This window comes from Mirounga angustirostris, unplaced genomic scaffold (genome assembly GCF_029215605.1).
Source record: "Mirounga angustirostris isolate CCGP_5_RB_7025 unplaced genomic scaffold, mMirAng1.0.hap1 SCAF_11, whole genome shotgun sequence".
Classification (NCBI taxonomy): domain Eukaryota; kingdom Metazoa; phylum Chordata; class Mammalia; order Carnivora; family Phocidae; genus Mirounga; species Mirounga angustirostris.
Genome location: NW_026991719.1, coordinates 76,439,263 through 76,462,640, shown reverse-complemented (window position 1 = coordinate 76,462,640; position 23,378 = coordinate 76,439,263). Strand labels below are relative to the sequence as shown.

Here is a 23,378-nt window from a genome sequence, read left to right as displayed (position 1 = left end):
ATTATTTCTCTGCTAATGCGTGGCTTAGGCATCGTTTGTTCCTTTTTCTCTAGTTCTTTAAGGTGTAGAGTTAGTTGGTGAATTCGGGATTTTTCTATTTTTTTGAATGAGGCTTGGATGGCTATGTATTTCCCCTTTAGGACTGCCTTTGCAGTATCCCATAGGTTTTGGACCGATGAGTTTTCGTTCTCCTTGATTTCCATGAATTGTTTAAGTTCTTCTTTGATTTCCTGGTTGACCCAAACATTCTTGAGCAGAGTGGTCTTTAGCTTCCAAGTGTTTGAATTTCTGCCAAATTTTTTCTTGTGATTCAGTTCCAGTTTTAGAGCATTTTGGTCTGAGAATATGCAGGGAATAATCTCAATCTTTTGGTATCGGTTGAGACCTGATTTGTGACCCAGGATGTGGTCTATTCTAGAGAAAGTTCCATATGCGCTCGAGAAGAATGAATATTCTGTTGTTTTAGGGTGGAATGTTCTGTAAATATCTATGAGGTCCATCTGGTCCAATGTATCATTCAAAGCTCTCCTTTCCTTGTTGATTTTCGGCTTAGATGATCTGTCCATTGCTGAGAGTGGTGTACTGAGGTCTCCTACAATGAACGTATTGCTATCAATATGACTCTTTCTTTTGGTTAACAGTTGGCTTATATAGATGGCTGCTCCCATGTTGGGGGCATAGATATTTACAATTGTTAGATCTTCTTGTTGGATAGACCCTTTAAGAATGATATAGTGTCCTTCTGTGTCTCTAATTACAAGCTTTAGTTTAAAATCTAATTTGCCTGATATAAGAATTGCTACCCAGCTTTCTTTTGAGGTCCGCTGGCATGGAAGATGGCTCTCCATCCCTTCACTTTCAGTCTGGATATATCTTTAGGTTCAAAATGAGTCTCTTGTAGATAGCATACGGATGGGTCCTGTCTTTTTATCCACCTGCAACCCTGTGCCGTTTTATGGGAGCGTTTAGGCCATTCACATTGAGAGTGATTACTGAAAGATATGAATTAATTGTCATCATGTTGCCTGTGAAGACGTTGTTTTTATAGATTGTCCCTGTAAATTTCTGTTGTAGATCACACTTGGGGTTCTTTCTCCTTTTATAGAACCCCCCCTTAATATTTCTTGCAGGGTCGGCTTAGTGGTCACATATTCTTTCAGTTTCTGCCGGTCATGGATTGCTGGATAAAGTATTCTTGGCTGCATGTTCTTCTCATTTAGTACCCTGAATATGTCTTGCCAGGCCTTTCTGGCTTGCCAGGTCTCTGTGGATAGGTCTGACGTTATTCTGATGTTCCCTTCTCTGTATGTAAGGTATCTCTTCCCCCTATCTGCCCTTAAGATGGTTTCCTTGGTTCTAAGATTTGCAAGTTTTACTATTACATGCCTGGGTGTTGGCCTGTTTTCCTTGACCTTCGGAGGGGTCCTCTCTGCCTCTAGGAGTCGAATGTTTGTTTCATTCCCCAGATTAGGGAAGTTCTCAGCTACAATTTGCTAAAATACATCTTCTAGTCCTCTCTCTCTCTCCACTCCCTCTGGGATTCCAATGATTCTGACATGGGAATGCCTCCTGGTGTCACTTATTTCTCTGATTCTATTTTCATGGATTCTGAGCTGTTTTTCCCTGGCCTCCTCTATTCCCTTTTTATCTGTAATATTGTCTTCCAGGTCTCTTATTTGCTCTTCTGCCTCACTTACCCTAGCTGTTAGATTATCTAGTTTGGATTGGATCTCACTGATAGCATTTTTAAGTTCTGCCACTTCAGCTTTCATTTCTGCCCTTAGAGACTCTATCTTGCCTTTAATTGATTTCTCCATTTGAGCCATTGTTTTCACAATTGCTAGCCTGAATTCGATCTCCGACATCTTGGTTATATCTGTATCCATTTGTAAATCTGCAGAATAAGTCATAATCTCTGAGTCTTTTCTATTTTGGGGGTTCCTCCTCCTAGTCATTCTGTTGGTGGGTGGTTGAGGGAATGTATAGAGTCCAAATTATTGACCAGAACCCAAGCAAGATGCACCTGTTTTCTTGGGACCTTAGGGTTGCTGGCCTCTTGTTTTCCCAGCCTATCTTCTGCGGGAGGGGCCTGCTGCGCTGTTACTCAGGCAACCCTGCTTGGGCGGTGTTGCCCTGCCCCCCTGTGGTGGGGGATGGGCTCAGCGGGAATCAGTCTTTGGGGCTTTTGCTCTCTGGAGGCTTTCCCTGGCGGCTTTCCGTGTCTCTTCTGCAAGTCAGAGCAGAAGAGACTGTTTCCAACCCTCTGCCTCAGAGCAGAAAGACCACAGTCTGTTCTTCAGTGAGCTCTCCAGGACACACTGTCTCCGTTTCTGTCCCTGCTCCTAAAAACTGCAGCGGTCTGGGTTGCGCACCCCTCCGCAGTGCTCCCAGTCCTGCCTCCAGGTTGGGGCACATCTCTGCCCTTTGTGCTTCTAAAACCGCCAGCCGCTCCCAGTTCATGCGCACCCAACTCCACTGCTCCGGGTTTCCAGCCCAGGGGCTGCCCTAGAGTCCTTTCCCCGCTGCTATGGGTCTGCGAGTCTGTGCCCCGTCCCCAGCGCGCGAGACTTGCTCACCGGCGGTGCAGGATCCCCACGGCCAGGCACCCTCCCGCTGCCGTTTATCCTGTGATATCTGCCCGCAGAATCACGGCTCCACACTTCATACCTCAAAACCAACCACCTGCGATATTCTGTTTTTTTGAGATCCAGATCTTACATCTCAGGCTGGTTTCGTGGGTGCTCAGAGTGGTCTGGTAGATATCCAGCTCAATTCCGGGGACCAGTTGAAATAGGGTCCCCTAGTCCTCCGCCATCTTTCCCCCCTCCTCTCCTACCTTTTCGTTTTGTTGATTGTTTCCTTTGCTGTGCAAAAACTTTTTATCTTAATGAAGCCCTGATAGTTTATTTTTGCTTTTGCTTCCCTTGTGTCCAGAGACGTGTCCAGTAATAAGTTGCTATGGTCGAGGCCAAAGATGTTTCTGCCTGTGTTCTTCTCAAGAATTTTGATGGTTTCCTGTCTCACATTTAGGTCTTTCATTGATTTTGAATTTAATTTTGTTTATGGTGTACGAAAATGGTCCGCTTTCATTCTTCTCCATGCCACTGTCCAGTTTTCCTGACACCATTTTCTGAAGAAACTATCTTTTCTCCATTGGATATTTGTTCCTCCTTTCTCAAAGATGAGGTGACCATATACTGTGGGTCCATTTCTGTGTTTTCTATTACAGTCCATTGATCTATGTGTGTATTTTTGTGCCAGTACCATACTGCCTGGATCACTGTATCTTTGTTATGTAACTTGAAATCTGGAATGGTGTTGCCTCCTGTTTTGTTTTTCTTTTTCAATATTGCTTTGCCCATTCAGGGTCCTTTGTAATTCCATACAAATTTTAGGATTGTTTGTGAAAAATGATAGTGATATTTTGATAGGGATTGCATTAAGTGTGTAGATTACTTTGGATAGTATATACATTTTTTTTAAAGATTTTATTTATTTATCTGACAGAGAGAGATTACAGCGAGAGAGTGAACACAAGCAGGGGGAGTGGGAGAGGGAGAAGCAGGCTCCCCACTGAGAAGGGAGCTCGATGTGGGGCTCAATCCCAGGACCCTGGGATCATGACCTGAGCTGAAGGCAGACGCTTAACGTCTGAGCCACCCAGGCACCCCTGGATAGTATATACATTTCAACAGTGTTTATTTTTCCAGTCCATGAGAATAGAATGCTTTTCCATTTCTTTGTGTCCTCTTCAATTTCTTTCATAACTGTTCTGTAGTTTTCAGAGTACAGATCTTTTACTTCTTTAGTTTATTTCTAGGTATCATTGTTTTCGGTGCAATTGCAAATAGGATCGATTCCTTATTTACTTTTTCTGCTGCTTCACTATTGCTGTATAGGAATGCAGCAGATTTCTGCAAGTTCATTTTATATCCTGCAACTTTGGGGAATTCATATATTACTTCTAGCAAGCATTGTTGGAGTCTTTCAGGTTTTCTACATAGAGTATCATGTCGTCTGCAAATAGTGAAAGTTTGACTTTATCCTTGCCAATTTTGATGCCTTTTATTTCTTTCTGTTGTCTGATTGCTGAGGCTAAGACTTCCAGTACTATGTTAAACAGTAATGGTGAGAGTAGACATCCTTGTCTTGTTCCTGATCATAGAGGAAAAGCTCTCAGTTTTTCCCCATTGAGGATGGTATTACCTGTGGGTCTTCTGTATATGGCCTTCATGATGTTGAGGAATTTTCCACCTATTTCTACGTTGTTGAGGATTTTTATCAAGAAAGGATGGTGCATTTTGTCAAATGCTTTTTCTGCATCTATTGAGAGGATCAGTGGTCCATATCCTTTCTTTCATTACTGTGGTGTATCACATTGATTTACAAATATTGAAACACCCCTGCAGCCTAGTAATAAATCCCACTTGGTCATATTGAATAATTCTTTTAATGTACTGTTGAATTAAATTAGCTAGTATTTTATTGAGAATTTCTGCATCCATGTTCATCAGGGATATTGGCCTGTAGTTCTCTTTTTTAGTAGGGTCTTTGTCTGGTCTTGAAATCAAGGTAATGCTGACTTTATTGAATGAGTTTGGAAGTTTTCCTTCCATCTCTATCTTCTGAAACAGTTTAAGAAGAATAGTATTAACTCTTCTTTAAATGTCTGGCAGAATTTTCCTGGGAAGCCATCTGGCCCAGGACTCTTGTTTGTTGGGAGATTTTTGATTACTGATTCAATTTCGTTGTTAGTTATGGGTGTGTTCAAATTTTCTATTTCTTCCTGTTTCAGTTTTGATAGTTTGTAAGTTTCTATGAATTTCTTCATTTCTTCCAGATTGTCCACTTTGTTGGCATATAATTTTTCATAGTATTGCCTTATAATTGTTTGTATTTCTGTGGTGTTGGCTCTGATCTATCTTCTTTCATTTGTTATTTTCTCTATTTGGTTTCTTTCTCTCTCTCTCTCTCTCTTTTTTTTTATATGTCTGGGTAGGGGTTTATTAGTTTTATTGGGTCTTTCAAAGAAGCAGCTCTTAGTACTGTTGATCTGTTCTAATGATTTTTTGTTGTTGTTGTTTCTGTATCATTGGTTTCTCTATCATTCTTATTATTTCCATTCTTCTGTTGGATTTAGGCTTTATTTCCTGTTCCTATTTTAGCTGCTTTAGGTATAAGGTTAGGTTGTGTATTTGAGACGTTTGTTTCTTGAGGTAGGCCTGTATTTCAATATACTTCCTTCTTAGGAATGCCTTTGCTGCATCTGAAAGGTTTTGGAGTGTCATGTTTTCTTTTTCATTTGTTTCCATATTATTTTTTTTATTTCTTCTTTAATTTCCTTGTTAACCCATTCATTCTTTAGTAGGATGTTCTTTAACCTCCATGTATTTGTGGTCTTTCCAAAATTTTTCTTGTGATTCACTTCAGGTTTCACAGTATTGTGGTCTGAAAATATGCATGGTATGATCTCTAACTTTTTGTACTTCTTGAGGCCTGATTTGTGACCCAGGATGTAATCTATTCTGGAGATTGTTCCATGTAGACTCAAAAAGAATGTGTATTCTGCTGCTTTACAATGAAATGTTGAGAATATATTCGTGAAGTCCATCTGGTCCACTGTGTCATTCAAAGTCATTGTTTCCTTGTTGATTTTCTGCTTAGATGATCTGTCTATTGCTCTAAGTAGGGTGTTAAAGTTACCCAGTATTACTGTATCAATGAGTTTCTTTATGTTTATTGTTGATTGATTTATATATTTGGGCTCTCCTAATTTGGGGGCATAAATATTTACAATTGTTAGATCTTCTTGATGGATAGAACCCTTTTTTATGATATAATTCCCTTCTTCATCTCTTGTTACATTCTTTGCTTAAATATCTAGTTCTCTGATATGTTTATGGCTACTCCAGCTTTCTTTTGATATCCATTAGCATGATAGATGCTTGTCCATCCCCTCACTTTCAATCTGCAGGTGTGTTTAGGTCTAAAATGAGTCTCTTGGAGGGAGCATATAGATAGATCTTGTTTTTTTTAATCCATTCTGATATGCTATGTCTTTGGTTCGAGCATTTAGTCCATTTACATTCAGAGTGATTCATATCTTTCAGTAAAGATATGAATTTAGTACCATTGTGTTACCTGTAGAGTTGGTATTTCTGAGGATGTTTTCTGTTCCTTTCTAGTCTTTGTTGCTTTTGTTTTTTTTTCTTCTCCACTCAAAGATCCCCCTTTAAAATTTCGTGCAGGGCTGGTTTAGTGGCCATGAACTCCTTAAGTTTTGTTTGTCTGAGACTCTTTATCTCTCCTGTTCTGAATGACAGCTTTGCTGGATAAAGATTTCCTGGATGCATATTTTTCCCATGTAGCACATTGAATATATCCTGACACTCTCTTGCGGCCTGCCAAGTTTCTGTGGACAGACCTGCTGTGAATGTGATCTGTTTCCCCTGTAGTTTAAGGACTTTTTATCCTTTTCTGCTTTCAGGATTCTTTCCTTGGCTGTATTTTGTGAATTTGACTATGATATGCCTTGGCAATGGTGAGCTTTTGTTAGATTTAATACGAGGTCTTTTTGCTTCTTGGATTTTGATGTATCTCCTAGATTAGGAAAGTTTTCAATTATAATTGAAACAAACAAACCTTCTGCCCCCTTTTCTCTTCCTTCATGTTCTGGGATTCCTTCCAAAAGGTGGTAGCTTTTCTAATTGTTGACTTGCAGTTTTTGTTCTCTCAGACCTCCAAATATTTTCTTGAGCGCTCAGAATGATTTGATAACCACTTAGCTGTGTTCAAGAGCTGTGACAAGCTTTGGGTTCCCCAACTCCTTCACCATCTTAATTCCTACCCCCGGTTCACTACCAGTAGTTAAGTGCACTGGTTAAAAATATAACTCTCTAACATCACAATTACTTCAACTATAAAGGCATAGCAATAAAAGGATTTGTCCAATGTGACCACTGAATAGTCCAAAACTATCACACCTAGGTCTAGGCAGAAAGGGGAAACATAACACTCTTTTGAACTCTTTGAGTGAACCTTATGTCTTACTCTGTAACAGTGCTTAATTATCAGTATTTTCCAAAGCTTTATTATTCATAAGTTTCATCTGGCCTGAGGAAGACTAAATTATGATGGTCTGAATGACAAAAAGGCAATTCAAATCACGTTTACACACAATTTTGTTTCTAGCAGATGCTAAATATACCTGTTCAAATCATTTACAACTCTGTGTAAAAATATTCAACAACTCCTCATCACCACCATCACCACCACCCCTTATACAGAAAACATCACATACACAGATTCTGAGCCGTTTTGGGATCCAAAATTCTCAATTCTTTCACTTTCTTCTTTGCAGGGAGGATTTTCTTTTCTTCTGAAGCTTCTACATTCTTTTGAACTAAAGGAAAAAAGTTTATTCATAAACAATAATGGTACTAATCCAATCACATGAAATAAATTAGTAAGGCATATTAACTACATTAACAAAGCCTATGCCAAAAATCAATAATGTGTTTATTTCATTAGTTCAAGGAAAAGGATAAACATAATAATACAGACCCATTCAGAGGTTTCCCTACAACTTAAATATCAGCACTTAAGCAGAAAAGATAAGCCAAATAGTACCAAAAATCAATTGCAGCTTCTTACCTAATGTACAACATTCATTACTCCTTTACCAGGTACCTACAAGCAGCCCTGGAATTAAATACATAGTAAAATCTCCCTAATTTGGACTAATTGAGGAAAAAGGCATATATGCATTTATCCTAAAATACGTTAAAATTTAGACATGTCTTTAACTCAGTGGAACTGCTTTAAACTATAACTTTTTTTTTAAAGATTTTATTTATTTATTTGACAGAGAGAGACACAGCGAGAGAGGGAACACAAGCAGGGGGAGCGGGAGAGGGAGAAGCAGGCTTCCCACTGAGCAGGGAGCCCGATGCGGGGCTCCATCCCAGGACCCTGGGATCATGACCTGAGCCGAAGGCAGACGCTTAACCGACTGAGCCACTCAGGTGCCCCTTAAACTATGTAACTTTAACTGCTAAATGGGTTGTCATATAAAAATTCCTAATAAGATTGCTTTTTTTTTGTTTTGTTCTTTTTTTTTATTCTTATGTTAATACCCATACATTACATCATTAGTTTTAGATGAAGTGTTCCATGATTCATTGTTTGTGCATAACACCCAGTGCTCCATGCAGAATGTGCCCTCCTCAATACCCACCACCAGGCTAACCCATCCTCCCACGCCCCTCCCCTCTAGAACCCTGTTTGTTTTTCAGAGTCCATCGTCTCTCATGGTTCGTCTACCCCTCCGATTTCCCCCGCTTCATATGAACCATTTGCAAGTTGCACAACAACAGCACCATTTGCATACATATAATTAATTAACCTCAAAGACTTGGTCTTTTGAGTAAGTTATCTTTGTATCCATGACAGTTTTTAGTACTATTTGCCTTCTTAAAAGAAAATATTTAATTATGCTCTATTCAGAAGGTAATCCTCTAGATCTGAACAGTTCAAATGACCTGAAACTGTGAGAAGTAGCAGTGGCCTTAGCCCCACCATAACCTCCATCAGCTCTACCTCAGAGAACCCATCTCAAAAACCAAAGTAAAAAACAATGTGGCTATCTGTTGTGAAAATGAAGCTTTATGGCAAATCCCTAAACCCATCTATACAAAAATTCCACAGCTACCATTGTACTCAGGTGTTGGCAGTTTACTTCTTCTAATATAAAAATAGGGTTGTAGGTAATGGGACCATTAAAAAATATGAGAGGGTGCCTGGGTGGCTCAGCCGTTAAGCATCTGCCTTCAACTCAGGTCATGATCCCAGGGTCCTGGGATCGAGTCCCACATTGGGCTCCCAGCTCGGCAGGAAGCCTGCTTCTCCCTCTCCCTCTCCCCCTGCTTGTGTTCTTGCTCTCACTATCTCTCTCTCTGTAAAATAAATAAATGAAATCTTCAAAAAAAAAAAAAATCTACCTCCACCTCTTCTTTAAAAAAAAAAGTAAAGCCAACATTTTTTTTTCATTCAAGTAGTGATATGCTTTTATCCCCAAACTCATGCTGCTAAACTTCATCACTGAATCATATGACCATAATAATAATTTTTTTTTAAGATTTTTTATTTATTTATCTGAGAGAGAGAATGGGAGACAGAGAGCATCAGAGGGGGAGAATCAGAGGGAGAAGCAGACTCCCCGCCGAGCAGGGAGTCCGATGCGGGACTCGATCTCGGGACTCCAGGATTATGACCTGAGCCGAAGGCAGTTGCTTAACCAACTGAGCCACCCAGGCGCCCCATAATAATAATTTTTAAAAATTTAATTTCATTTTGAGGAAATCGTTATTTTTATTATTTTAACTTATCTGATTTTTGTTAAAGAGATCATAAATGAGTTACTGATTTTCTTTAGAGGAAAACCAACACACTACTACAGTACATTTTTGCTAAGCTATGTGTTCATAGCTGGAAAACTTTCCACACATGTTATAGAATACATCAAATACTGCAAGTCCATTAAGACCCCCCTCTGTTTTACTGGTGCAAAATATAGGAAAATTAAGTGAACTTCCTAGAAAAAATAACATAAAATTAATTACCTAAATAATTATGTCCTAATAATTAGTTCTAAGCTTTATCACTATGACTTATCTAAAGTGATGCAGAGTCTAAGCAGACTAGATAATAATTACACTTGAAAATCATGATCTCAAGTCCAAGCCATGCCCAGGTTAAGACTACTCTATATAAACAAATAACAATCCAAAATCCCTTTGTTAATTAAAAAAAAAAAAGTACCTGAATCATATTTAAATTACTTCTAGAATCATTCAGAAAATCTTTCCCTAAGAAATAGTCAAGGAAACTGTCTTAATCTCCCAATATGCCTTAATCCCCCCTATTGGAGACTAGTTAACCAAGTACATATAGGGTGAAAATGCTGTAGTATAATGGATATTGTAAGATTTTCTGCAAACTAACAAGACTCCGGAGTAACCCACACAAACATAATGTTCATTTTGTATGACTTCATATTTTTGCATTTTTTTCATTAAAATATATTCCAACTCTCCCCTTTTCAAATTAACAAATTGCTTAAAATTAAGATTAGACGTCTTAAATATCTTAAATCCTAATATATTTCCCTTATAGTATGTAAATTGGCTTTATCTTAGGTTGAAGAAATGATAAGAATTTCATGATTGGGCACTGCTATTTTGAGAATTACTAGAGCAAAGCTAGTTTAAAATAGTTCCCTAATCAGATAGCCTTTCACAAACAATAAAGTTTTTGCCATGATCAGTAAATATTAACCAATGGCTATTAATGCCTTTGGCTTTCTTGTCTTTAAAAGCATTCCTTAGTGATCACAACCACAGGCTTAGATAAATAGAGAATTTGAAGAGAGGTAATGACATATGAAACTTATCCAGATAGTATTGAAGGTTTCTTATTTTAAAAATGTCCTGCTTTCATAATGTTTCAAACTGTTACCTGTCCTTGGATGCTTTTATTACATATGTTTCAAATGCTTTAAAATTAAATATTCCATAACTTTATGAAAATATGGGCAATTTAGTAACTCAATTAAAGATATTTCTAAAGATATTTCTCCAAAGAAGACATAGAGATGGCCAACAGGTATACAAAAATACCCTCAATATCATGAGGAAAATGCAGATCAAAACCATAATGAGATATCACCTCACAGCTCTTTCAATGGCTCTTACCAAAACCAAAACGAAGTGTTATGAGGATGTGGTGGAGGAACTGGAACCCTTGTACATTGTTGGTAGAAATGTAAAATGGTGTAGCTGCTATAGAGAACACTATGGAGATTCTACAAATAATTAAAACTAGAACTACCATATGATGTACCAATCCCACTTCTGGGTATATAACCAAAAGAACTAAAAGTCTCAAAGAGATAGCTGCACTCCCATGTTTACTGCACTATTATTCACAAAACAGCCAAGATATGAAAAGAATCTAAGTGTCCATCAAAGAAATGTGGCATATACATATAACGAAATGTTATTCACCCTTAAAAAAAAGAAGAAAATCCTGCCATAAATAATAACATGGATGAACCTGGGGAACATTACACTAAGTGAAATAAGCAAGTCATAGAAAGACAAATACTGCATAATTATGAAGCATCTAAAATGTCAAACTCATAGAAACAAAAGAGTGAATTGTAGTTGCCAGGGACTGAGGATGGGAGAAGTGGGGAGTTGCTGCTCAATGTGTATAAAGTTTCCATTACATAAGATGAATAAGTTCTAAAGATCTGTGGTACAAAATTATAGCTCTGGTTAATAATACTGTATTATGCACTTAAAAATTTGTGAGCGGGTAGATCTCATGTGAAAAGTGCTTATACCAAACATACCATAATTTAAAACTTACAATAAATTATAGTGATTTTGTAATTTGAAATTATTTGAATGGGACTGAAGAAATTTTTTTAAGTCTCAATACAAAAACTTCAATAATTGATTTTGTCATCAATGGCCCTATGGTCCTCACGTTCATAATGAGGCCTATAATCAAATGTTATCTTTCCATATGCAAATGAAAAACCATATAACCACTGGTTTTAAATCTGATGGATTAATTTGAGTGCTTAAATTATCACTGCTAATTGACCAAATAATAATGAAACATCATAAAATACTGTCAGTAGAAAGATAATGATGTGTAATAAAGACATTTGTATTATTATTAAATGTGTTAACATCAAGATACTAATTATGTAAGATAAAATGCTTATTAAGTATTCTTATATTTTCTTTAACATATGGATTTTTATCTGTAATTATTCTATAAATTTATTCCTTTACAGTTGAGGGGTGCTCATTGGCATAAACAAACATGGCTATAATCTTTTCCTGATCTAATTTAGGCAATGTTCATAAATCCCCTATTAATTTCTGCTATCTCAGTGGGTACAAACAACATGTGACAAGATATCTGTAAGTTGTAGCAAATATTAAGATACTATAAATGGGTATCATTGAATGATTTACATAATGGTAACTACTATAAATCATAAACTTTTAAAAACTACTTTGTCTCAAAATGCAATAAGATTGATTCCTAAAGTCAGCATCAATACTATTAATTCATTCATTTACCCAGCAAATACTTATTGAAGACCTACTATGTGTAAGCCTAGGCACAAGCATATAGACTTAAATGTCTACTCAGTTTTCTAAAAAACATGGTCATATATAAACTACTAATTAGGGCAGTATCTCCAAAAGATATCTAACATTTATAATTTTCTTTATCCATAATAATATAGTTTGAATGAATATATGCATATCACTCAACAAATTTTTTTTGTTATTGGAATTAGTTTCATATCAACAAATCCTGTATCTTAAATCAGCATCAACTGATGTATTACATCATATTAGAAGGACTATGTGGAGAAGCAAAAATATGACACTTCCCAGTAACTATACTCTATTCAAAACTAGGATAAATAAAGCCAGTAACAGTAGTGATAAAAAATCACCTAAAAATATTTATGTAACTTTATTCATACATATGTGTTATATCAAACAAGTAAACGCCCAACTTGTTTTAGATATATCAATATAAGAATTGTGATCACCCTATATAAATACATATTTTTCCATTTGTATACATTCCAGAAGTGATTTTAACTATACGGAAATCATTTTTTATGTATTAGTTGAAATATGTGTTAAACTTCAATAAAATAATTGCATGTTAAAATGAGTGCAAATATGAAAATAGCAGGCAGGGAAAATCTACCCTGATTTCTGTGTGATAGCTGCAATAAATTTATACTATATATGTATCACTTATACAAATATATATATATCACATAAAAGGGGAAAGTATGATAATAAGAACTACAACAATAACAGTGATAGTAGTACTAGTAGTAGTAACCATAACAATCATCACAATCACCACCAAAATAAACTTTTATTAAATACCTCCTCTGTTATCTTCTATAATAGGTATTACCATTGTCATCTTATAAAGGAGGAAGCTACAAAATAGAAAACTTGAGTCATTTGCCCAAGATCATATAGCAAGTAATAAAAAGATGCTCAACCTCACCTGTCATCAGGGAAATGCAATTGAAAACAACCAATGACCATTTCACAATCATCAAATTGAAGTAACAAAAGTCTTGTAATACCAAGTATGGATGAGCAGGCAAAAAAATAAGAATTTGTGCCAACAGTGGTAGTAAAAATTAGGATAACAAATATAAAATAAACATTTACTAGTATCTAATACATTTAAGCTGTGGTTACCATAAGTATAACCCAATCTTTCCATTTATGAGTCAGTCAAGGAGACAAGGATGTTCACTGCAGCAATGTTTACAACAGTACAAAAACTGAAAACAACCCACATGCCAGGGGGTTATGAAATGGATAAATAAATTGTGCTATATTCATATAATGGAATACAGCTCAGCATTTATAGTGAGTGTATTACAGCTAAATATTCCAATAAGAATAGATCCCAATTATAATTTTGAATGGAAAAATAAACATCATTGAAAATGTTACATGCAGTATAATAGCATTCATCTAAATTAAAAATGATCTTACGTCTTGTGTATAAAATGTAAATGTACGTGTGTGTGTGTGTGTGTGTGTATCAAAATTTTAAAACCTGGACTAAATACTTAGCAGATTAATGACTTCTTTTCTTGGGGGAAGAAAGTGATACTGGAACAAGTAAAATCCTGGAAACTTCAATTTTATCTCTAATGTTTTGTTTAAAAGCAAATATCTGTACTAAATATGACAAAATGCTATCATTTTTTCATTCTGGGAGGCTGGTACATAGGTGTTTCCTATATTAGCCTATGCAGATTTCCATTTTTTTAACATAAAAATAAAAATTGTATGACCTGATATATATGTATCTTTTTTACACTTTATAAACTGTTAGCCTTGGCAATCCAAGGAACAAGGGTATATAGGAATCAGAAACAATAGAAGAGGGAATAATAAAAACTACAGATAAAGATTAGTCACTTTGGTCAGCAAGCACAATTTTATTTTCAACCGTTTTTGAATCTATTTTGTGAGGAATAACATATTTGTTTACCAAACCTTGAGAGGGAAAGCTGATGGAATATGCAGTATGAGACTGCATTTCCATCTCCTCTCTTATGTGCTGCATATTGCAGCTGTGAAGCTTACCCTGTGTTGCCTACAGCTGTGCATTAACTAACGCATCCCACAGAAAGGGAGATGTCATTCTGTCACCTGCATCGTACCTGAAGCCATAGGAATGGCATTACCAGGAATGTTGCTGAAGTTTACAGCACATTAAACAAGATTAATGGTTCTAACAGTGGGAATCACACATACATACTTTGTAATGATTCCCTAATTAAGGAACAAATCTTACTGGTGGTAGTTTATTTATGTGTTTTTTTTTTTTTTTTTTTACTGGTCATAGCTTAGACAAGAACCCCCCAAATCAGTAAGCACATGTTACTGCAAATTAACATCTGCATAACTAATATACTTGTACACCTGTTCATTAAGCAAATTACTGAACACTGCTAAATGTCACCAGAACACTATGTTTAACAACGTGCATAGCTAATGTTGTGTATTTACAACTGGGCCTCAATAGCTCTGAAGGTAATGTTTACTTTACGGAGGACAAATAAAGTTGACTTAAAGATTTTAGGTAGAATCTCCTTTCTTTGAAGTGATATTTTTTTAAAGATTTTATTTGACAGAGAGAGAGAGTGAGAGAGAGCGTAAAAGTAGGCGGAGTAGCAGGGAGAGGGAGAGGGAGAGGGAGAAGCAGGCTCCCCACTGAGCAGGGAGCCAGATGTGGGGCTCGATCCCAGGACCCTTGGGATCATGACCTGAACTGAAGGCAGACGCTTAACCGACTGAGCCACCCAGGTGCCCCTGAAGTGATATTTTAAACACCAAAATGGAAGTATGGTTATGGTTGTTACCTCAATCTAGTATTTGACAAATGAGATGGTGGAAGTTATTTCTGTTAACCTTTAACCTTTGTGAAGTACCTTATTCAAACTATAGTCAATTCCTTTACTCGTTAAGTTGGCTCCGACTTTGTATGTATGAACTGGTATTTTTCTGGCCATCCCACACACTCAGAGAATGCCGTTATGCAAAATATCCTAATTCATGACACAAATCAGTAAGTCCAGTAATAAACCCCAAGAGCTAAGTATGTCAAAGCTCAGTGCTAAGAAATGCAACAGTAGGAATTATGATGATAAAACCAGTACTGCTAGGCTATAGGTCATTTCTTGTTGAGAACACTTTGGGGATTCATTATATTCAGGTTTTTCTTTTATAATGTGGTCTATTTCAGACTGGTACAAGTCATGCACACAATTGAGTTTAATGTGAGCAAGACTGAACAAAATAATACCTTAAAATATTTGTAGCCAGGGTCTCAAATTGACAATGTAGGATTTTTCAGTCCGAGTTTCAGGTATAGCTGAACATAGCTTGAAGGTCAGTGGTGTAGATCTCATCAAGGATTTACAAAAGTGAAGGATCACTGGGAAACTGTGTATCCTAAAAGAAGCTTCTCATCTCCTGGATATTTCTACTTGATTGTCTAATAAGCTCCATAAATTTAGCACATCCTATACCATATTCCTTATCTTACACCCAAACTTGCTCCTCCCATAGTCTTTTCCATCTCAACAAATGGCAACTCAATCCTAATTGTTCAAGCAAAATACACAGGTGCATGCACATGCATGTGCATGCACACACACACACACACAAACAAGTTATCATTAATTCTTCCCTCTCACAGGCTACATCACATTCTTTGGCAAATCCAGTATCTGATAACTTCTCATCACCTCCACTTCTACGTAAGGGTTTCAAGCCACCATTACTTCTAGCCTAAGTTATTCTTGTAGCCTAATAACCCGTCTCCATTCTGCCTCTGCCTTTCTTCATTCTACCCTGACAACACATTAATTAATGTTTTCTACTGTTCAAAACCTTCCAATGGCTTCCTGACTTATTCAGAGTAAAAAGAAAGTCTTCACAATAGCTTAGAATGTCCTACATCGTATTTCATGTCCCTTCCATAACTATTCTGATCTCATCTTTTGCTACCTTCCTCTGATTCAATCTAGCCACACAAGATTCCTTGCTGTTCTTCAAATATACCAGGACAATTCCCACAGCAGACTCTTTGATCTTGATATTATATCATGCCTAGATCTCGCCTCACTTCTTTCAGATCTTTATTCAATGACACTTTCTTATAGAAATCTTTCCTGATGATGTGGTTCCGAATCAGAACTCCTCCCTCCTGACACATATTTTCCTCTTTGTCTGCTTCATTTCTCCCAGAAGCAATTACCATCATCTGACACAATATGTATTTTTTATTTTATTGTCTATACCTTCTACTTTGATGTGAGCTCTCTTAAAAAAAGGGATTTGTTACTGTTTTGTTCACCGTTATATACTATCATCTAGACTCATTCCTGCAAAAAAATTGGCACTCCAATTATGTTGGAATATATACTACATATATATTCTTATTTGTAAAAAAGGATTTATATATAATGTTATGTATTCCAGTACTGGTAATAGCAAAAGACTGTAAGCGTTCATCTACTGCAGACAAACTTAATAAATTGTTACATGGGGTATTACTTATAATAGGAAAATATCTGAACTAACCCAAAAGCTTGTCAATAAAAGAATGATTAATTACATTATGGTATGTCCATTCAATGTACCAGTCTGCTGCTATATCCAAGACCAAGGAAAATCTTTATAGAATGATATGGAATGATCTTCAATAAATATTGTTAGATAAAGCAAACAAGTTATACAAGACTAGGCAGTACTACCATTTACAGAAAAGAAGAGGGAAGAATATATGTATTTGCTAGTATATATATAAAACGTTCGTGGAAAGAAACACAAGAAATTTATTACATTAGTTACTTCTAGGGAAGGGACTGAGTAACTGGGGTACAGAGATGAGAGGAACAAATTTCCCAGTATACTATTTTTGTAACTCTTGAACTTTAAACCATGTAAATATATTATCAATTCAAAAATTATTAGAAAAACAAAGAAAAGGAACAAAAGGATTTCACCACTAAAGATGTCTAATATATGAGTGCAAAGAACAAAAATGCTTTGTGTTACAAATTGGGGGAAAAATACTTTGTGCACTTGAGGATGCAGCATAGAAATGAAGCCCAGTCTTCCAGTGCCGCCATCAACAGAGTAGAGGAAGAATACACAGACACAAACCAAATGGTGGTCTAGCCCTAGAGGCTATAAGAATTTATTAGTGAAATTCAAATAAACAAAATTTTAACAACATAATGATCTGCTATGGAGGGGACGCTTAAGAATTCATAGCTTTCAGCCTGATTAATGAATTTAATCTTCACAAAAGTATTATGTTTGATACACGTATTTCTTTTTTTTCTATATTTTATTTTTTTTTAATTTTTTAAATTTTATTATGTTATGTTAGTCAACACACATCATTAGTTTCTGATGTGGTGATCCACGATCAATTATTTTCGTATAGTACCCAGTGCTCCATGCAGTAGGTGTCCTCCTTAATACCCACCACTGGGCTAACCCATCCCCCCAGCCCCCCTCCCTTCTAAAACCCTCAGTTTGTTTCTCAGAGTCCATAGTCTCCCATGGTTCATCTATCCCTCCAATTCCCCCCGCCCATTTTTCCCTTCCTTCTCCTAATGTCCTCCATATTATTCCTTATGTTCCACAAATAAGGGAAACCATATGATAACTGACTTTCTTTGCTTGACTTATTTCACTTAGCATAATCACCTCCAATCCCATCCATGTTGATGTAAAAGTTGGGTATTCATCTTTTCTGATGGCTGAGTAATATTCCATTGTATATATGGCCCACATCTTCTTTATCCATTCATCTGTTGAAGGACATCTCAGCTGTTTCCACAGTTTGGCTGTTGCGGACACTGCTGCTATGAACACTGGGGAGCATATGGCCATTCTTTTCACTACATCTGTGTCCTTGGGGTAAATATCCAGTAGTGCAATTGCTGGGTCAGGGTGTAGCCCTACTTTTAATTTTTTGAAGAACCTCCACACTATTTTCCAAAGTGGCTGTACCAACTTGCATTCCCACCAACAGTGTCAGAGGGTTCCCCTTTCTCCACAACCTCTCCAACATTTATTGTTTCTTGCCCACTCCATTTTTGCCATTCTAACTGGCGTAAGGTGGTATCTCAGTGTGGTTTTGATTTGAATTTCCCTGATGGCTAATGATGATGAACATTTTTTCATATGTCTGTTAGCCATTTGTATGTCATCTTCAGAGAAGTATCTATTCATGTCTTCTGCCCTTTTTTTGACTTGATTATTTGTTTTTTGGGTGTTGAGTTTGAGAAGTTCTTTATAGATCTTGCATACTAGCCCTTTATCTGTAGTGCCATTTGCAAATATCTTCTCCCATTCTGTGGGTTGCCTCTTTGTTTTGTTGACTGTTTCCTTTGCTGTGCAGAAGCCTTTTTATCTTGATGAAGTCCCAAAAGTTCATTTTTGCTTTTGTTTCAATAGCCTTTGGAGATGTATCTTGAAAGAAGTTGCTGTGGCCGATGTCAAAGAGGTGACTGCCTATATTCTCCTCTAGGATTTTGATGGATTCCTGTCTCACATTGAGGTCTTTCATCCACTTTGAGTTTATCTTTGTGAATGGTGTTAGAGAATGGTCGAGTTTCATTCTTCTGCATGTGGCTGTCCAATTTTCCCAGCACCATTTATTGAAGAGACTTTTTTCCATTGCATGTTTTTTCCTGCTTTGTCAAAGATTATTTGACCATAGAGTAGAGGGTCCATATCTGGGTTCTCTACTCTATTCCATTGGTCTATATGTCTGTTTTTGTGCCAATACCATGCTGTCTTGGTGATCACAGCTATATAATAGAGCTTGAAATTGGGCAACGTGATGCCCCCAGATTGTTTGTCTTTTTCAACATTTCCTTGGCGATTCGGGGTCTTTTCTGATTCCATACAAATGTTAGGATTGTTTGTTCCACCAGTTTGAAAAATGTCATTGGAATTTTGATCGGGATGACATTGAAGGTATAGATTGCTCTGGGTAGCATAGACATTTTAACAATGTTAATTCTTCAGATCCATGAGCGTGGAATATTTTTCCAACTTTTTGTGTCTTCTTCAATTTCTTTAATGAGTGTTCTGCACTTCCTAGGGTATAGATCCTTTACCTCTTTGGTTAGGTTTATTCTGAGGTATCTTACGGTTTTTGGTGCTATTGTAAATGGAATCGTTTCTCTAATTTCTCTTTCTATAGTTGCGTTGTTAGTGTATAAGAAAGCAACTGATTTCTGTGCATTGATTTTGTATCCTGCCACATTACTGAATTGCTATATAAGTTCTAGTAATTTGAGGTGCAGTCTTTTGGGTTTTCCACATAAAGTATCATGTCATCTGAGAAAAGAGAGAATTTGACTTCTTCTTTGCCAATTTGAATACCTTTTATTTCTTTTTGTTGTCTAATTACTGTTGCTAGGACTTCTAGTACTATGTTGAACAATAGTGGCGACAGTGGGCATCCTTGCCATGTTCCTGATCTTAAGGGAAAGGCTCTCAGCTTTTCCCCATTGAGGATGATATTCGCTGTGGGTTTTTCATAGATGGATTTTATGAACTTGAGGAATGTTCCCTCTATCCATATACTCTGAAGAGTTTTAATCAGGAAAGGAGGCTGTATTTTGTCAAATGCTTTTTCTGCATCAATTGAGAGGACTATACGGTTCTTCTCTCTCCTATTATTAATATTTTCTATCACATTGATTGATCTGTGAATGTTGAACCACCCTTGCATCCCGGGGATAAATCCCACTTGGTCGTGCTGGATGTTCCTTTTAATGTATTGTTGGACGCTATTAGCTAGGATTTTGTTGAGGATATTGGAATCCATATTCATCAGAGATATCGATCTGAAATTCTCATTTTTGATGGGGTCATTGCCTGGTGTGGGGATTAAGGTAATGCTGGCCTCATAGAATGATTTTGGAAGTTTCCTTCAGTTTCTATTTTTTGAAACAGCTTCAGGAGAATAGGTATTATTTCTTCTTTGAATGTTTGGTAGAATTCCCCAGGGAATCCATCAGGACCCTGGACTCTTGTTTTCTGGGAGGTTTTTGATCATTGCTTCAATCTCGTTACTGGTTACTGGCCTATTCAGGCTGTCAATTTCTTCCTGTTTCAGTCTTGGCAGCTTATAGGTTTCCAGGAAGGCATCCACTTCATCCAGATTGCTCAGTTTATTGGCATATAGTTGTTGATAATAATTTCTAATAATTGTTCCTATTTCCTTGGTGTAGTCGTGATCTCTCCCCTTTCATTCATCATTTTGTTAATTTGGGTCCTTTCTCTTTTCTTTTGGATAAGTCTGGCCAGTGGTTTATCAATCTTATGAATTCTTTCAAAGAACCAACTTCTAGTTTTGTGGATCTGATCTACTGTGTTTCTGGTTTCTAATTCATTGATCTCTGCTCTAATTTTAATTATTTGTCTTCTAATGCGTGGTTTAGGCATCCTTTGTTCCTTTTTCTCTAGTTCTTTAAGGTGTAGAGTTAGTTGGTGAATTCGGGATTTTTCTATTTTTTTGAATGAGGCTTGGATGGCTATGTATTTCCCCCTTAGGACTGCCTTTGCAGTATCCCATAGATTTTGGACCAATGTGTTTTTGTTCTCATTGGTCCATGAATTGTTTAAGTTCTTCTTCGATTTCCTGGTTGTCCCAAACATTCTTGAGCAGAGTGGTCTTTACCTTCCAAGTGTTTGAATTTCTTCCAAATTTTTTCTTGTGATTCAGTTCCAGTTTTAAATCATTGATGGTCTGAGAATATGCAGGGAATAATCTCAATCTTTTGGTATCGGTTGAGACCTGATTTGTGACCCAGGATGTGGTCTATTCTAGAGAAAGTTCCATATGTGCTCGAGAAGAATGAGTATACTGTTGTTTTAGGGTGCAATGTTCTGTATATATCTATGAGGTCCATCTGGTCCAATGTATCATTCAAAGCTCTTGTTTCTTTATTGATTTTCTGCTTAGATGATCTGTCTATTGCTGAGAGTGGAGTATTGAGGTCGCCCACAATTAACATATTGTTATCAATATGACTCTTTATTTTGGTTAACAGTTGGCTTATGTAGATGGCTGCTCCCATATTGGGGGCATAGATATTTAGAATTGTTAGATCTTCTTGTTGGATAGAGCCTTTAAGAATGATATAGTGTCCTTCTCTGTCTCTAACCACAGTCTTTAGTTTAAAATCTAATTTGTCTGATATAAGAATTGCTACCCCAGCTTTCTTTTGAGGTCCACTGGCATGGAAGATGGATCTCCATCCCTTCACTTTCAGTCTGGATGTATCTTTAGGTTCAAAATGAGTCTCTTGTAGACAGCATATGAATGGGTCCTGTCTTTTTATACAATCTGCAACCCTTTGCCGTTTTATAGAAGCATTTAGGCCATTCATGCTGAGAGTGATTATTGAAAGATATGAATTAATTGTCATCATTTTGCCTGTGAAGATGTTGTTTTTATAGACTGTCCCTGTAAATTTCTGTTGTATATCACGCTTGGGGCCTTTCTCCTTTTATAGAACCCCCCTTAATATTTCTTGCAGGGCCGGCTTAGTGGTCACATATTCTTTCAGTTTCTGCCGGTTGTGGAAGCTCTGCATCTCTCCATCCATTCTAAATGACAGCCTTCCTTGCTGGATAAAGTATTCTTGGCTGCATGTTCTTCTCATTTAGTACTCTGAATATGTCTTGCCAGGCCTTTCTGGCTTGCCAGGTCTCTGTGGATAGGTCTGATATTATTCTGATGTTCCTCCCTCTCTACGTATGGAATCTCTTCCCCCCTAACTGCCCTTAAGATGGTTTCCTTGGTTCTAAGATTTGCGAGTTTTATTATTACATGCCGGGGTGTTGGCCTGTTTTCCTTGATCTTGGGAGGGGTCTTCTCTGCCACTAGGACACAAATGTTTGTTTCATTCCCCAGATTAGGGAAGTTCTCAGCTATGATTTGCTCAAATACATCTTCTAGTCCTCTCTCTCTCTCCACTCCATCCGGGATTCCAATTATTCTGACATTGGAACGCTTCATGGTGTCACTTATTTCTCTGATTCTGTTTTCATGGATTCTGAGTTGTTTTTCCCTGGCCTCCTCTTTTCCCTTTTTATCTATTATATTATCTTCCAGGTCACTAATTCATTCTTCCTCCTCACTAACCCTAGCTGTTAGAATATCTAGATTAGATTGAATCTCATTGATAGCATTTTTAAGTTCTGCCAATTCAGCTTTCATTTCTGCCCTTAGAGACTCTATCTTGCCATTAATTGATTTCTCCATTTGAGCCATTGTCTTCACAATTGCTAGCCTGAATTCGATCTCTGACATCTTGGTTATATCTGCATTCATTTGTAAATCTGTGGCATAAGTCATAATCTCTCAGTCTTTCCCATTTTGGGGGTTCATCCTCCTAGTCATTCTGTTGATGGGTGTTTGAGGGAATGTATAGAGTCAAAATTATTGACCAGAACCCAAGCAAGATGCACCTGTTTTCTTGGGACCTTAGGGTTGCTGGCCTCTTGTTCTCCCAGCCTATCTTCTGGGGGAGGGGCCTGCTGTGCTGTTACTCAAGCAACCCTGTTTGGGCAGAGTTGCCCTGCCCCCCTGTGGCAGCGGATGGTCTCAGTGGGAACCAGTTTTTTGGGGCTTTTGTTCTCTGGCGGCTTTCCCTGTCTCCTCTGAGAGAGCAGAAGAGACCATTTCCAACCCTCTGCCTCAGAGCAGAGATCGCAGACTGTTCTTCAGTGAGCTCTCCAGGCCACACTATCTCTGTTTCTGTCCGTGCTGCTATAAACTGCAGCATCCTGGGTTGTGTGCCCCTCCGCAGCACTCCCAGTCCTGCCTCCAGGCCGGGGCATGTCTCTGCCCTTTGTGCTTCTAATATCACCAGCCACTCCCAGTTCGCATGCTCAACCCTACCACTCTGGGTTTCCATCCCGGGGGCTACCCTAAAGTCCTTTCCCCGCCGCTACCAGTCTGCCAGTCTGTGCCCTGTCCCCAGTGAGGGAGGCCGTCGCTCACCAGCACTGTAGGATCCCCACAGACAGGCTCCCTCCCACTGCCATTTATCCTCCATTATCTGCCCACGGATTCACGGCTCCCTGCTTCGTACCTGGAAACCAACTGCCTGCAATATTCTGTTCGTAGAGATCCAGATCTTCTTACATCTCAGGCTGATTTCATGGGTGCTCAGAGTGGTCTGGTAGATA

The 23,378-nt window shown here is 37.6% G+C and overlaps 1 protein-coding gene across 8 annotated transcripts in view; it reads right to left on the bottom strand.

The window, feature by feature from the left end:
• DIAPH2 (diaphanous related formin 2) overlaps positions 1–23,378 on the bottom strand; it is a 961,567-nt gene that overhangs the window by 510,144 nt on the left and 428,045 nt on the right. For all 8 annotated transcript variants that reach the window (XM_054508614.2, XM_045880234.3, XM_054508619.2 and 5 more), the window contains one exon: positions 7,301–7,402. In XM_054508614.2, coding sequence (XP_054364589.1) covers positions 7,301–7,402 — 102 coding nt within the window. The remainder of the gene's footprint in view (positions 1–7,300; positions 7,403–23,378) is intronic.